The 16,927-nt window shown below is 40.9% G+C and overlaps 1 protein-coding gene across 1 annotated transcript in view; it reads left to right on the forward strand.

Moving 5' to 3' along the window:
- USP19 (ubiquitin specific peptidase 19) overlaps nt 1-16,927 on the forward strand; it is a 3,461,697-nt gene that overhangs the window by 1,676,732 nt on the left and 1,768,038 nt on the right. The window contains exon 13 of the mRNA XM_044078491.1: nt 669-779. Coding sequence (XP_043934426.1) covers nt 669-779 — 111 coding nt within the window. The remainder of the gene's footprint in view (nt 1-668; nt 780-16,927) is intronic.

The raw sequence follows: 16,927 nt of genomic DNA on the forward strand, positions 1-16,927 counted from the left end.
TCAGTAAGCTAGCTTTTGATCCTAGATCATTTTCTATGCATGTTGTACCAAAGCAACCCGGAATTGGGCAAAGTTGGAAATGAAGAATTAGTGAGTAAAATAAAATAATCATAACTTCCATAAAGTAATTGGGTTTATTTTAATATGACAAAACACCATGTACAATATTATTTTAAGGGAAGAATAAAAAGTCTGTTTTCTAATGGGTTGCTAAAGATATTTAAACTTGTAGATAGATGCAAACAGTGCTACTTCTGTGCTGGAATTGGCCGTTTGTGTAGTATAGCTGTAGATGTCATACTCAGAGAAGGCTCATACAGATAATCTTGAGAGTTACCACCAACAGGTGTTGTCATTATTTTCATATTTGTCCATTAGGTGGACCCCTGAAGAGGGCAGTGCTTTCTATTCTGCATTTCTGCTTGGACCATCCTCTGGAAGCTTCTATTATGGTTACTATCTGAATTTTGCAGTAGATACTTCTGTCCCCCTCCCTCAGGAATGTCTTCTTTTCATTGACTTATGAGACAAAGTCATTGTGCTGCAATGAATATTTGCTTAGTGTCTTAAGATGATGCACCGTACTTAAATTGTGCTCAAATTGTGTTTCATAATGGTAGAATTGAATTATGTCTTGTCAGCTTCACTCTGGACTTTTTGCTTTGCAGGTGTCAATAACATTTGATCCTTTTTTATACCTGCCTGTCCCATTGCCTCAGAAGCAAAAACTGCTAACAGTTTTTTACTTTGCTAAGGAGCCTCATAGGAAACCAACCAAGGTGAGCATTATGATGCCCTTTTCACAATATTATCACAAACAAAAACAAAACTTCATTTGTTGTTGTATTCAAAGTAAATAACTGTATACCCATTTTTCATAGTTTATAAACCTGTGATCTTAAGAGGGGTATCTCTGAAGGTTGCTGATATGATTTCATCAGCATATGTATATTCCTGTAGGGTGTTTGTGTATGTGTATCTGCATCCTGTAATGGGTTGGCATTCCATTCATCATAACCCCATATCCATTTAACCCAGGGAAGAAGGCTCTGGCTTCCCACAAAACCTGCATTAGATTATTGGTACTTGGACAATTAATGTACTAACTACAGTGTTTCGTTTGGATATGCATCTTGTTTTAGGGGTCTGATCTTCAGATTTTATTTAAGCAGTGCAATTTGCTTTATGACTGGATGTCCATTCTTCTATTTACTGGGATACAGAGTGTGTCAGATAGCCACAAGCCTAAATCTAAGATCCCAAGATGTAATTTCACATATTTGTGTTACCACAGATTTCCTTATCTGAGTATTCTCGCACTTAAAAGGGGTGGTCCTCATCAGACTTTTTGCTAAGTAGTAGTAGGTTTTGCCACCTTATTTGGAGACTGCTGTATAACTAAGTGGCACTTTTTGCAGGATACCTAGTTAACTAAAGTTATCCTATCCAGTAAGCCTGTTTTTATGATAAAAATGTGTGCTGTGTACAAAAATGTACTGTCTGGGGTTTGGAGGGTTTTGTGGTGTGGAAGGAGACAACATTCTGGAAGCTGATTTACAGTTTCAAAAATCTTGGCTACACCCATATTCCTGCTTCTTTTATGACTTTGAAGTCCCTGATAGAAGAGTGAGCAATTTTTTTCTGGGGAGAAATTTTCTGTAGTATTTTGTTGAGCAGTGAGTTTTTTTGTTTGTGTTTTAAGGTCCTGCTAGCTGGAATGGTAAAAAAAATTCAGTGAATGACTATAATTTGCTTTCATAAATTAATTTGTGCTTCTTTATTGATGAAACATTTGAGACTGTAGCAACCGTCTTGTTGATGTATGGTTAATATGAAGATATAGTGAATGATTTGTTTATATATTTGTTGTATCTAAGAATATTTTTAGTTATGTTGCTGTGTCCTACTTTGTTTTTGTGTTAACATAATTTATCAGCTTTTTGCTTGAAGATGGCAGGTCTTGACACATTTGTCAGAGGACAGATGTGAAGGAACTGTTTTTTAGTGACTCTGTTCATTTAAGTTAATATATTTAACTAAAATTAATTTTACAGTTTTTACCAGCTTTCATTCTTCTTTTATTACTTTCACTGTCACTGTTGCAGTCCGTCTTTGTTTAGTGTCTCTTGTTTTGTTATGTTACCATGGTCAGAAAGTGCCTGTTGTGGCCATAAAATTCTGTCTCAGGATACACATGACCTTTGTGTCATCTGCCTGGGGCTGTAACATTTGCAGGCTACCTGCAAAATTTGTAAGCCTTTCTGCCCTTGCCCTCCACAAGAGTGGAAAAATGGGTTTATTTTAAAAGGTTTATTACCCGCTTCTTCTGTGGAACCTTCCAAAGACAAAGGGCAGAGAGAGGGAAAGTCAGAAGGAAGAAGAGAAAAAAAGAAAACCGTAAGAAACTCTGTCTCAGCCCTCACCTTCTTCCAAGACAATGTGGTACAGTTCCAGTACAGGTGGTCTTGGCCCTGAGACTGTTGGTGCCAGCATTGTCATTGTTGCCAGGACTATGTTGCAGAGAAAGCAGGTTATTCTAGATTGCTCTCTAAAATTAACAGCAAGCAGTTGACTCTGAGAAGGAGCAGTTTAGATTTCTGATTTCTTGTCCACTGTCATTCTTGTAATGTTTTAAAGTGCTTTTTACCTTTTTTCTGCCAAAAAAAAATTAACTTTTGTGGACTGACAGCGTTTACTAGCATTTGCTGCTTCTCTTCACAAGGAAAGAGGCACCATTTTCAGCTTGACCATGGAACAGACTACCGTTTCCATGGTTGATTAAGCAAACAGCCTTTGCCACCACAACAGGCTAGCAAATTTGCCTCAGCATCATTTAGTTGACTATGATGTGGTTATTTGTTGTACCTCAGATCACTTGTCATTTATCCTAGATCCCTCTGGTATAGCACCTACATATACTGTGGACTTGGGGGTTAGCCACATCCTTTGCAGCTGTTGAGATTCCTTCAGTGGGCAAAGGTGAGCCACTCTTGTTGGGCCTGGGAGAGTGGAACAGGAAATGTTTTCATGCTGTGTTAGAAATGTAGTGCCTTTGACTGAGGAAACAGCCAGTGCCATTAGTAACACAGTTGGCCCCCATTTTTTCTGTCAGAAAGAAACAGAAAAACAAACATTTATCTACTCCTCCTCAATTTTTTTTAAGATAAGTAGTTTGAGACTGCCTCAGGGCTTAATTCAGGCTTATTGATCTTCTTGCCAGGTAGTTTCTGGTAAAATAAAGAGGGATTCCTCTTTTCCTGTAGAGATTCAAGATTTTGAATCTGAACAGGAAAATACAGGAACAAATACATTTTTCCCCACAGATTTCTGTTTCAGACTCTGAGGAGAGTTCAGTATTTGATTCCCCCTGTGGAGTTTTCTTTCTGTGAAACTATTGCTAGAATGTGTCACTGTTTTCAGTGGGAGAACACTGAGATTTTTCAGTCCCTCAGAAAACATTATGAATTGTTACAGAGGGATTTTCCAGAATCTATACCTATTGTCTACTTTAGAGGATTTGTGTGCATTATGGCCTGCAGTTTTCCTGATAGTCACTGAGCTGCCCCTAAAAAGGCAGAAAGGATGTATACATTTTCACATTTTATGTACTATTCCCAAACCTGACCCAGAAGGTATAGTTTTAGTTGATCCCACTGCTGCTAAGCACTTAGTTAATTCCAATCCTACTGTTTCTGATAAAAATGGGGAAATTATTGACAGGTAGGGAGAAAGAGTATACTTCTGCTTTGATTTTCAGAATATGTTAGTACTGACAGATTGTGAAAGTGTGAGGAATTTTTATCTGCAGTTTCTTATGAGGAAAAATCTGCTCTAAATAACTTTCTCTTATTGCACAGATCACTAGTCATTGTTTGCAGTGTGTGCATGACTGTTGATACTTCTTCCTGGACTATGGCTGCTAGTACTGTTTTGAGGGGGTTTGCATGGCAGCATTCTCAGAACCTCCCAGAAGGTGGTAAAAATGAGATTTTAAATTCTCCCTTGGATATAGATGGTGTTTGGCTCCTTATTGCATCATCGCAGGTTACTAGACTATCGACCTGGAGATCATTTCAAGCGTAGCCATTTCATCCAAATGTAATACTATAGGTACTGTAGTCAGTACCCAGGATTGTATTTAGTAATGACTGCCCATGTCCAGGAGGGTTGTGGTGCGCTATCCTCTGTAAGAATTTACTGTGGCCCATCCACCCATCCAGGTTCCTTTTGAATAGTGTCATAGAGGTGCTTTGCTGCACATGAATTGGCCGCGTATTCCAAAGATGCGGCAGTTGCTGGAAGACAAATCTGTCTCTCCAACATGTGCTGTTCAAGTTGCAGGCCATTTTTAGGTCCGTGGAATGGGTAGCTCTGGTCCCATTTGATTTACGGATTTGCAGTGGATTCATTAGGTTTGGGTTAGAGATTGCTCTGTAAGCCAGGCATAAGTCTCCCCTAAGAAGTCTATACGATACAGAGCATATAGTGACAGGGACTTTAGTCGGTCTGTGTAAGGCACATGCTGGAGTCCCTTGATCTTCTTTGTTAGAAACCTCTGAGGTCTCTCCAGTTGCTGCAGGTGCTTTGTATGATACATGCCAAAAGGGATGTTGTACTCAATTATGGGCCTGATTAGTGACAAGTATAGAGGGTTTAAAACCTCCTTTACTGTAGAGGCGATGTCTTTGCTAATCAAGTGTGCTACGTAGAAGGCTTTCCTTACTACAGTAGACCCGTGGTCAAAGTTAAGATTGCAGTCTACTTGTGATACCAGATCCCTTACCACTTTGTTGGTACATAGGGTATTGTTAATTTGCTAGTGTGAAGAGACATTGTATTTACCAAAGGGCATGATGCATTTCTTTGCATTTAGTTTGAGACGGTGACTAAGACACCGGTCGTTGGTCTGCAGAAGACCCACCTGAAGAAGTATACTGACATCATTTGGGGATTTAGTAATTTCACCCAGTTTGCACTCATTTGCAAACTTGGTCAGCCACAGCCCCTTAGTTTTGGCTTGATCCTTCTGAGAATTATATGCCAAACAGTAGGGGGCCCAGCACTGACTCTTGTGGCACTCCGTTGGTGATACATCTGTTGGTTGATATGGAGTCACCCACTTTGATAGTGTGTGACCGGTTTGTGAGCCATCTGGCAACCCATCTTACAACAAAGGGGTTTACATTCTGTTTGCTAAGTTTATCAGTAATGTCTGTGTATGGGATTGTGTCAAAGGCCTTTACCAAATAAAGGTATACTGTGTGCGCAGATTTGCCCTCATCAATGGCCCTGGTTGCATTTTTGAAGAAGTCTACCAGGTTTAACAGGCAGGATCTGCCCTTGAAGCCGAATTGGGTTGGATCCAGGATTTGGTGGTTGCCTATGTCTTTAATTATGAAGTCCCCGATGTGTTCCATGGCCTTATACATGAGGCTGGTCAGACTTATGGGTCTGTAATTCCCCAGATCTGTTGCTAAGCCACCTTTGTGGAGGGGAATGACTGTTGCTGCTCTCCATTCTGCACGAACAAAGCCTGTGGATAGGCTGCGACTGAGTTAGGGTACTTAATGGTGATGCTAGTTCATGTTTTAGTTTGTTTAGAAGACTGCTTGGGATGCCGTCTGGTCCCGTAGAAGCTGTGATTTTTGCCTTAGATAAGGCTTTAATGACCTCCTGTTTAGATATGTAGGGTGGGGGTGGGGGGTTGAGGCAAGGTTTGTGATAAGTCTGGAGGGGATAGGTGAGTGAAATGTTCACCAGTTCTGTCCACTAGCAGCTTTGCTATCTGTGTGGGATCAATGTGTGTGATACCGTTAGTCACTAGTTCGGCACATGCTTAGGTTCTGCCTTTTAGGATATGTATGTAGGTGTAAAAGGCCTTATGGTTATCCTTGGATGTGATTGCTAGGTTTTTCTCAAGGTTACCCTCTGAGGATTTGACATGCCGTCTCATTTGCCTTTTGAAGCTGAAGAGGGTGTTTACCATTGTTGGGGCCTTGCGTTAGTTTTCTTAGACAACAACTTTTTGTGTTTATTGTAAAGTTTGTTGATAATGGATGTCCACCAGGGTGGCTTGTTTTTACTTGGGGCTCTGGCTTTGATTCTTTCTGGAAGAGCCTACTAAGTGATTGTGTATAGGGCTTTGCTGTCAGGTTTGGTGCAGTTCCCACTTCCAGCTGGGGGTGGGGCTTGGCATGAATTTATACTTTCCCCTAGGAGGGTAAAGTTTGCCTTGGTAAAGATTTTTAGTTTGACATTGCACTTTGTGAGTTCTGGTTTTAGTGCCAGTTTGAAAGCAACTGATTTGTGGTCAGATTTAACTGACATAGTCCATGTGGGAGTAAATGACCTGAGACGTAGTCTGTGTGGGAGTAAAGGACCTGAGACGTACTTCCCTAGACTATATGAAGAGAGACATCATGGAGCTCTTGGAATAGGTCTCTCAGGCTGGTATGAGCCTAGTATTGAGCAGCATTTTACCTTTTCCAAGGATGATGCAACAATACAAACAAAATATGATTGACTGTAATAATTGGCTTAGTTTCTGGTGTCATTCTAAGGGGATGCAGTATTTGTTAGCATGGAAGGAGATGGTCAACAGACCACGCTGCTTTGCCAGGGATGGTCTGCACCTCTCCCCTCTAGGCTTTCGAATATTAGCTAAAACATTTTCTTCCCTCATAGTGCTTTTTTTAGGTAATGCCAAACTGAAAATACTTTCGACATAGCAAATCAAAACCAAGAAAATCTAAAGGTATTACTGCTCAGTGCTAGGAATCTAAACAAAAAACTCCACTCCGTAGAAGCTCTTTATATCCTAGAGAATGCTGATGTCTGTGTGGTCACTGAGACATGGTTTAAAGCTGCAGAGAGCACACCAACAGTGCAAGGTTATAATGCCTTCCACACGTTTAGGCCAACTACTTCACAAGCAGGGGCTAAAGGTGGAGGTGTTTCGGTTAACATCAAAAATAAATGTACTTCAAGGCTGGTCAAACAAGACAATACACTTGAGCTGCTCCAAGTTCAAATCACCATAGGTAAAATCCAGTACCACTTCTTTGAAAGCTGTAGGTCCCACTCTATGACCCTGGAAACCCATACCATGTATTTTAACTTCATCCAACCCAATGCCATATTCATGGGTAACTTTAATTACACCACTGTTAACTGCAAATCCTATATGACACCAAAGGTACATGCACAGAGATTCCTGGATTTTGTAAACACAAACTCCCTGGACCAGATAGTCAATACACCAACTAGGGGTGCAACCATACTGGATCTGGTCCTCAATAATATGAGACTGTTGCACACCCCCTACTGTAAGGGTCTATATTAGATCAGCGAATGCTTAAAAAAGCGAACACTGATTGATCGAACTTATGTAAGCGAAAGCTTAAAATATCGAAGCAACAGAAACCCAAATTTTTTCCTAGGGAAAGAATCCGGTTGTCCGTTTTTGTTGCTTCGGTATTTTCAGTGCTGTGGTGGAAAGTTACGGGTCAGGTTCAGGTAAGTGTGCGATTGTGTGGATGTGAATGTTAGGGCGGTTTAGGTGAGTTAGGGTTAGGGCGCAGGTTAGGTATGTGTGCGATTGTGTGGACGTGAGGGTTAGGCCGGGTTAGATGAGTTAGGGTTAGGGAGCGGGTGAGGTGAGTGTGCGATAGTGACGGTCCTTAGGGTTAAGGTTTGGGTTAAGGTAAGTGGATAGTTAGTGGTGTGTGTATAGTTTAGTGTAGGGTTAGGTGTAAGATTTTAGGTGTATGTGTGTGGATTGCTGTTTGTTTGGTGTGCTTGTGTTGTGTGTATGTGTTTTGGAACAGTGATTTGTTTTTTGTTTTTTTTTTCCCTAGGAAAAAAATCGCTGTTCTGACAGTTCGAGATTGTAAGCTTTCGCTTACATAAGTTTGATCAATCAGCGTTCGCTTTTTTAAACGTTTATTGATCTAATATAGACCCCGCTGTAATGCCTTCCCTGGTAAGGTCAGACCACAAAATGGTCTCCTTTGAAGTAAAAATAAAACCTGGACCCCCCCCCCCCCCTGCTAAACCTGGAATATTCAGGAACTATTCTAAGGCTAACCTCCTGCTGTTACGTGAAACCTGGCAAAATTTCAGGCCCCCATAAACCCTGAGAACACTGCTGCCTGTGCAGAACTGTTCACATAAACGCTGTACAAGCATGTTAATATCTGCATAGTGGCAGCTGTACCCACCAGGAAGAAGTTCAGAACTAACTCAAATAAGCTACTGTGGTAGAGTCATAAACTCAATAGGCTGGATAACAGGAGGAAGATATTCATGGCAGGACCCAGCAGGATAAAGGCACTCTCATCAAACTAAACAATGATGATTGCAAACTGGGAGCTGTCATTGAATGTCACACTGACATGTTTTCCAGGAGGGGCTGACACAGACAAACTGGTGTCAGAGCCATGGACTAAAACTAAATGCCAAGAAATGCATAATATTATCATTTGGGAAGTCATCCATCCCTGGGTAACTATCATATTGGCAACACACCACTTAGAGTTGACCCAGTAGTCAGGACTTAGGGACACACAGTAATCTAGCCTTTGACCATCATGTCATTGAGTCATAAAAAGTCATTTCCAGACTTCAAAAGAAAAATGTTATAAAGACAGAAAGACATTGAATCCCTCACAGGGGAAAGTCAGGGCGAACCTAACAGCAGACAGAGAGCAAAAAGCATTAAGGAAAAGGATGGAAGAACCGATGGAGGAGGATGGACAGAAAGACCAATAACTTGAACTAACATGAACAAAGCAAGCTGACAGGAATACTGCAGCTTGAAATGTATTTTCCAGGAACAGATGTAGGTGAGAATGTATCCATTTAAAAGGGACTTCACTTAATACAGCAAACCTATGGCGTGTGCGCGCGCACACACACACACACACACACACACACACACACACACACACACACACACACACACACACACACACACAAAATCAAGCATTCCAAATACATCACCACAACATATAGATTGATTTATTCTTACCCTCACTATTCTGCAACTTGTTTGGAATCCAAGATTTGTATCCCTATGGGTACCAAACGTTGTTGTCTTCAGTACATTATGTCTTGTTTATCCTACCCCATTAGAGCACTGCCAAAGCTAATGGTAGCCAAAATATAATGGAATCTATCTGCAACTTCTAAATAGTTATGTTTGTTGGGGAATCAAATACCCCCATGTTGAGGGGAAGGAACAATTTCTGCCTTACGATTCTTGGATGGTAACCAGCCTAGAAGAAACTGGATATTGAAGACTGGAATTTTGCACAGTTTGAGGTATAAATTAGGGTCAGCTTCTGAAAAGGAATAGTGTCTTTGACAGACTGAACATTTTAACTATCTGTACTTTTGTGAGAAATTGGAATTTGCTTTGTTTCTACCTAAAAACTTTCTGAAACAATGTAGCATATAGGAGTATTATGTTCATTTCTGAAATATCACTTGTATTGAATGTCATAGTGATGCCCAAGTACTTGCATTCTACAACAATTACCCAGCCTTCTTTTTTATTTATTAGGACATTTCTGCTACTTTAGACAGATGGAAAAGTAGTGTTTTTTTTCTTCTTTAATCATTAGTCCAGATATGTTTTAAGCTTCTGAATGTGATTGAGTTCTATGGGAAACAGGATTCAGGATGTTTCAACCATACCACACAGTCATGTACAAACCATGCTTTTTTATAGTGTGCATACTTTATGAAGGTTTCTATTATAGACTGTTGCAGCTTACTTTATCCTGTTATGGTAATTTCATTTTTAACACTTTTACCCTCCTCTCCTGCTTTGCTCTGTTTAATAGCTCTCCCTTCCTTCTCTGCCATCTTGCTTAGACTCTCCTTAGCAGTACCTTATTCCTATATTCTGTCTGTCCCTTCCTGCTTATACTTTCAATGTCGCCATTAACCAGCTTCTGACTTTTATTATGCACTCTTCACTGCATGTTATTTCCTCACTTCACGTGATTCTAGATAGTTGTTCCTCTGACTTGTATTTGACCTTTCTTGCTCTTCCTTTCTTCCATAGGTGGTAAACCCCATCCATCCCCTCTGGACTACACCAACATTCAAGACAATGCAGTCGGTTTTAATAATTCTGCCGTCCAATACCTCAGCGCTACTTCAGAAACAGTACTGGCTATAATTTCTTTAAAATTCACGTATGTGCTCATTGCTTAGTAGTTAGCTGTTATATTTTTGCAGTGATATTTTAAACTGTTAACATCTGCTCCCCTCTATTACAGAGCTGAGCATCACTGAGGCTGAATAGTCTCTCTCCTTCCATTTTTCTCCATACCCTTTGCTTCATTTGAACAGCCACATATTTTTTTATTTCCATTTTCTTTACTTTTCTTTTGTCCCCTGCCAGCTAAGTTGTTAAGCTCCAACCTTACTAAATGCCACATTACTAGAGGCTCTGGACTTACCAGAGCACTTTCCACATTGTTTTTTTTTGAGGGCTTCAGTTTGAACAAGGTGTAACCCTGCTCTGTTCTCCTTCTGCTTCGGACTCACTTCTCTCCACTACCCTACCTCCATTCCCACCCACCCCCTCTTTCATTACATTTATAATCTTATAGCCACACTCTCTTATGCCCATTCACACCCACTCTCTCATCATCCACTTATCTACCCCCCCCACCTCATCTTAATTATTCAGGTTTCCACACCCTCTCTCAACTGCATTCCCCTGCCATGTCCTCGTTCTTCTTACAGTTTATAATCCTCTTCCGACTAGCTTTTTGTTGTCTACTCTTCTTAAACCTCACAGCATTAAGTCCTTACTCCCTTACTAGTGTTCTTAATTCTACACCCCTACATACTGACTCTAATGCTGTCCATTACTCTAGTATCAGCCCTAGTCTTTACTTCTCAACTCCTCTTCTCTGTTATAAACCCTACTTTCTCCCCTCTAATTATAACCTCCTCTACAAACAAACTTTTCTAGAACATCTTCCTTCCATCTTTCTCTCTAAGCTTTTAAACTCTGGCCGCAGGCTATATTTCATCTTTTCTTTCCTTACACATTGTGGTGACATTCACCCCAACCCAGGGCCCCAAACCCCAACTTTTACCTCAACATTGTTATTCTCCTAAACTGGCAAAAAAATCTCCACTTAACTACCATAAACTTTCAAATCATTTGTAACAAAACCTCTGAGCTCCGTACCTGGTGTACATAAAATAGAACTCATATCCTAGTTGCCACTGAAACTTGGTTAAAACCATACAAGACTCTGAAATTCTCCCTCCTGATTTCAACATAATTAGAGTAGATAGACAACATAAAAAAGGAGGTGGTGTCACCCTATTCTACCATAATACTCTCAATTTAGCCCCTTTTACTGATCTAATTCCACATTTTCAAAATGCCAAGATCCTAATCTCATTCTTAGATTTCAGCAACTCCAGAAAACTCTGCATAATAGTCATTTGCATTCCCCTAGGAAACAACATCCCAGTTTTAGAAGATATACTGTCCTGGGTTTTTTCTACTATAAAAAATGAAGCTATTATTTTAAGTGACATGAATATCGACTGGGCTTCTACTTCCTCCACCCAGTCTTCCTCTAGCATAAACTTGTTTCATTTTATTCAATTAATCAATACAATCACTGGATTTAGCCACAAAATTGATAAAGGCTCAATACTAGACTGGATCTTGGTCTCAGACCTATCCAAATACCCTGGCTCTGGCACCATGGCAAACTCCTTCAGTGACCACCTCCCAGCCTTCGCTATACGTAACTGCTCATCACTCCCAAAACCCCACAAATACCAGGTAATACAAGACCTATCAAAATTCTGTCTGCATAACTTCAATAGTATCCTAAGAAACTACAATTGGAACTGTCTTAAAATTTTCCCCTTGATGATGCCCTCCTTTATAGGTTTATAGGTAAGTACTAGGCTATTGGCCCTAGGGCATAATTAAGCCTAGCCAAAATGTTTCGGCTTTCGCCTCCCATGGGGTTTAGTTACCTGTGCCTCTGTCGAGCAGGGCCACAGATGTGATTCCCAGGGTGAATTTCCTGTTTCCCATCCAGTCATCAAGATTCCTCTTGAAGAGCGCTAGTAAGGGGCTCTGCCTCACATGTATGGGGACCCTATTCCAGGGCAAGGGGAGTCTCTGGGATACAGATCTGTCCCTCCAACAGGTCCTGTATATTGTTGCTGTCAGGTTAATGTCCCTTGAGCGTGTAACTCTGGTGAATTGGGTTTTCCTTAGGTGGAGCATTTCCAGCAATTTGGGGTTTGCCATAGCCTTGTATGTTAGGCATAGGTCACCTCTGAGTAGTCGGTATGTGACCGAGTATAGTTTGAGTTTTTTTAGCCTCGTGGCATAGGGGATGTGTTTAAGGCCCGTTATCCTCTTTGTGAGGTACTTTTGAGGCCTCTCCAGTTGTTGCAGATGTCTTGTAAGGTACTTCCCGAACGGGGCATTGTATTCAGTTATGGGTCTAATAAGTGATGAGTAGAGGTGGACAATAACTTCCTTATTCCTAGATGCAAACCCCTTTGTGATACGATGGGCCATGTAGAAGGATTTTCTAATCACTTTGGCGATGTGGTTGTCGAAGGAGAGGTTACTATCCACCTGTGTCCCTAGATCTCTTATCACACCCTCTGTGATAAGTGGGCTGCCAGCTGTGTTGTAATTCATTGGTACTTGTTTTTTCCCAAAAGGTATGACAATGCACTTTTTGGCATTTAACTTGAGGCCGTGATTTTGGCACCATGTATCTGTATCAGTGAGACCCCTCTGAAGGATGTCTACGTCAGTTGGAGTCTCAATTATGGTGCCCAGTTTGCAGTCAACTGCAAACTTTGTTAGCCATAATCCCTCCATATTTGCTTGTACCTCAGAAAAATAGATGCCGAACAGGAGGGGGTCCCAATACTGAGCCCTGTGGTACTCCACTAGTCACAGGTTTGGAGTCTGATCTAGCATTCCCTATTCTCACCGAATGGGTTCTATCCGTGAGCCAGTTGGCAACCCATCTTGTTACATAGGGGGTTATGTTTAGGTTAGTGAGTTTGTCTGTAATTCCCGAGTGGGGAATGGTATCGAAGGCCTTGGCAAGATCAAGGTATGCTGTGTGGACCACCTTCCCTTCATCTATTGTCTCAGTTTACTTCAATAACTCCTTTCTAAATATACTGCATAACTTGGCACCCACCAGATACAGAAGAATTAAATCCAGCTATGCCCCCTGGCTTTATAAATCCACTAGAGAACCTATGAAAAACAGGGTCAAAGCCTGGAAATGTTGGCTCTTTTCCAAAACTCCCTCCAACTTTATCCTTTATACACGGCTTTGAAACCACGCCAAAAAACTTATTTGCAAAGACAGGTGACAGTGTTTCTGGAACTTGCAGACAGGAAAAATAACCCCAAATGTTTCTGGTCTTCTTTCAGTAATCTTTTACACCCTGGTACAAAATCTAATAGTTGTCCATACCCTAATATTTCTCCTGACCTTATCACCTCTAAATTCAACTCCTACTTCATTGATACTATAAAACATCTTACTACCTCCTCTTCCCAAGCCCTACCAAGTAACCATACTCCTATACCTACCACAATTACAGAATGTCTTGAGCCCAAATATCCCTACTCAAAACTGCATTAAGGAATCTCTCCTACAAGAAGGCAATCTCTCCCCTGTCTCCACGTCATTTATAAAAAAAAGTATCCAAAATCTAAAGCCCTGTTCTAATTCTGCTGACAGTATTCCTGCCAAATTCCTCAAGATTGCTGCCGATGCCAAGGCCTATCCAATTAGTAACTTAATCAACAGGTCTGTCCAGAAATCCTACGTTACCTGTCTGTGGAAAAAAGCTATTATCCTCCCTCTGCATAAAGGTGGCCCCTCCTCTGATATCTCAAACGTTCGACCCATCCCCATTCTATCCCCCATCTCCAAAATACTGAAAAAATGTTTCCAAAACCAACTCATCCATCACCTTCTAAATCACAACATCCTTTCTCCAACCCAGCACTGATTCCATCCAGGGCACAGTACATCAACTGCCCTGATCTCTGTCTTGGATGTCATCAACAAAGCACGTGGCCTAGCCCATAAGTTGTCAGCTGTCTTTCTGGATCTGTCAAAAGCTTTCGATACTGTATGTCATGCCATTCTCATGCCTCAACTCATTTCTATAGGGTTATCTTCTCAGTCTCTTAACTGGTTTAAAAGCTCTCTCTCAGATAGGCAGCATGCTGTCAAATGGCAGCATTCTTTCTCTCCCTACCTTCATAACCCTACAGGCATTCCACAAGGCTCGCTTTTAGGACCTCTCCTATTTAATGTGTTTATAAATAATCTTCACCAAACTATTTTAGATGCCTCCCTAGGGCAATATGCAGGTGATTCGACCATCATTTGCTTTGCACCTAACCCTGCATCTCTGCAACATGACGCAAACAGCATTCTATATAGTAGAACTATGGCTCCCCAAAAAAACACCTCTCTCTAAATGTTAAAAAAAACTAAAGTTATGCTGTTTACCCCCAAAAGAAATACAGCATTTAACAAAGAAAATTTCAATATACTGTCACTAAACTGTATTAATATTTAACTAGTACCAAACTATTAGGAGTCATAATAGATGAAAGTCTCAAGTTCAACCTGCACATCCAATCCAATATTAATAAAACCCATAAAAAACTAGGGCTTCTGTACAGGCATAACTGGTTCCTCTCCTTGCCAACCAAACAAGCTTTAGCCCTCTCCTGTCTCCAACCTTTATTAACCTATGGTGCACCGTTAATTAATCTGCAGTCTTCCCTGAAGTTCAAACTAGAAACCTGCTACAAGATTGCCAAATTTGGCACAGGCAGCCATCACTCCTCCTGTCACTGTACCTGCTTTAAGAAAACTGCAGTGGCTAGAATTGCCCCATTACCTATTACTCTTGCAGCTAACCACTTCACACAAGCTCATCTATAAACCACAGGACTGCCCTACCCTTAGCTGCTTACTTGCCCCTTACTTCCCCTCTCAGGCCACTACATTCAAAACACCAACACTTACTCCAAGTTCATAAACCAAACCTACCTGCAGGTACACTACTATACTCTTGGACCATGGCCAAATTTTGTAATAACCTCCCTTCCTCTATATGCAGTGAACAGGATCCCCTCTAACTTCAAATTCTCCCTACACAATCATCTCTTCTTCAATTGGATATGTAACTGCACAAAGGCACATCCTACCACCCATGAAGCCATTACTTGACCTTTTCTCCCCTTCAGTCTCAGCTGGCCTCCAATACAATACTAGGCTCTCTAACTACCTTGCATTGTTTCTACACCTTCTAGCCTCTTGAACCATTCTTTCTCTTATTCTATAACTTCACCAGAAGTTGCCTAAATTATCGCTCTTGTTCTATACCTTTACTTAAATTTGCCTAAATTAATTTTTCCCCCATACTTCTGCTGACTGGAAATCTTTACACCGATTCCTCCTGCTACTAACTATGTTTACTTTGCAACTACTTCATGCCTAAATTTCCATGAGAACTATGCAATTCTGCAATACTTAGCTGTATTATATTCTCTTTTCAACTGCTTGTGTCTTAGAACCTGTAACACCCAACTCCACTATGTATGGTAGAACCTGCTCATTACAAACTGTTCCTATTATTCTGAACTTTTGCTTTTTATGTTGTGCTTCATTGCAACTACTGTATTTTTATATATTTTTTTGTATTGTTTCATTGCAACTATTGTATTTTAATATTGTATTTTGAGTTGGAGCTTTTCTCCCTGGGCCTCCACTGAAAATAGGCTCACTGTGGCCCAGTGGACTTTCCCGGTAAGCAAATGTCAATAAATAAATAAATGTGTCTACAGTGGTGAAGAAATCATTCTGTGTTGCACAACTTATAAATAAAGGTTTGGCATCTAAGTCCAAGGAAGTCCTTGTTCCACTGTATCCGGCATTCATCAGATCTGTCATTGAGTACGGTGCCCACTTGGGTATGTACCTAACCAGGCATATCCACAACTGGAACATCCACAGAGGTTCATCACTGAAAGAATACAGGTCCTAAGTAAAGTGCTTTATGCAGATCACCTCAAGGCCCTATCCTTGTGTTCTGTCTCTTACAGGCTTTTGAGGGGAGATCTATGCCTGGCATACAGGGCATTGTCAGACCACATTCTAATGGACTTCCTGCATATCCACAAAACAAACGGCACCAGAGTTAGCCATTCTAAAGACTTAAACATTGCCTGTGATATAAATAGGACCTGCTGGAGAGATGGGTATATGTCACAGAGACTACCCAGTCTATGGAACAGACTCCCCATCTGTGTGAAGCAGAGTTTCTCCCTGGCCCAGTTCAAGTGCAACTTGGACAATTATGAGAAACCAGAAATTCATCCCTGGTTTGGCACCTTTGTCTCTAATGGACACATGTAACCTGTAAATGGTTCATCTCCCAGGCCCCTGCTTACACTTACACTTATCGAGTGTATCAGAACTTGTCAGAGATTTGGGTTGCATGGCTAGGCTTAAAAAGGTGCTTGTGGTCATTCACCTAGTAAATACCTATGAGGCTATGAACCTATGAGGGTCGACAGTTGCGGTGGTGTAGCTGTTAGTGAGGACTAGATCTAGTACATTTGTTCCTCTTGCTGGGGTTTGAACAATTTGTTCTAGGGCATTTGAGTAAACAAAGTCAAGGAACTTTTACTCGTGTGAGTTAGGGCTAGAGTAGGTTTCCCAGCTGATGATGGAATAATTGAAATCTCCCATGAGCAGAGTGTTTGGCAATATTTGGATTGACTCTGGTTTGATCAAATAGGTCTCATGCACATCATGATTCATGGAGGGGGGAGCTGTAATTAGTTATGACTTGAATGGGTGTCTTA

Source organism: Protopterus annectens, chromosome 7.part1 (assembly GCF_019279795.1).
Source record: "Protopterus annectens isolate FY-2018-M chromosome 7.part1, PAN1.0, whole genome shotgun sequence".
NCBI classification, from domain to species: domain Eukaryota; kingdom Metazoa; phylum Chordata; order Ceratodontiformes; family Protopteridae; genus Protopterus; species Protopterus annectens.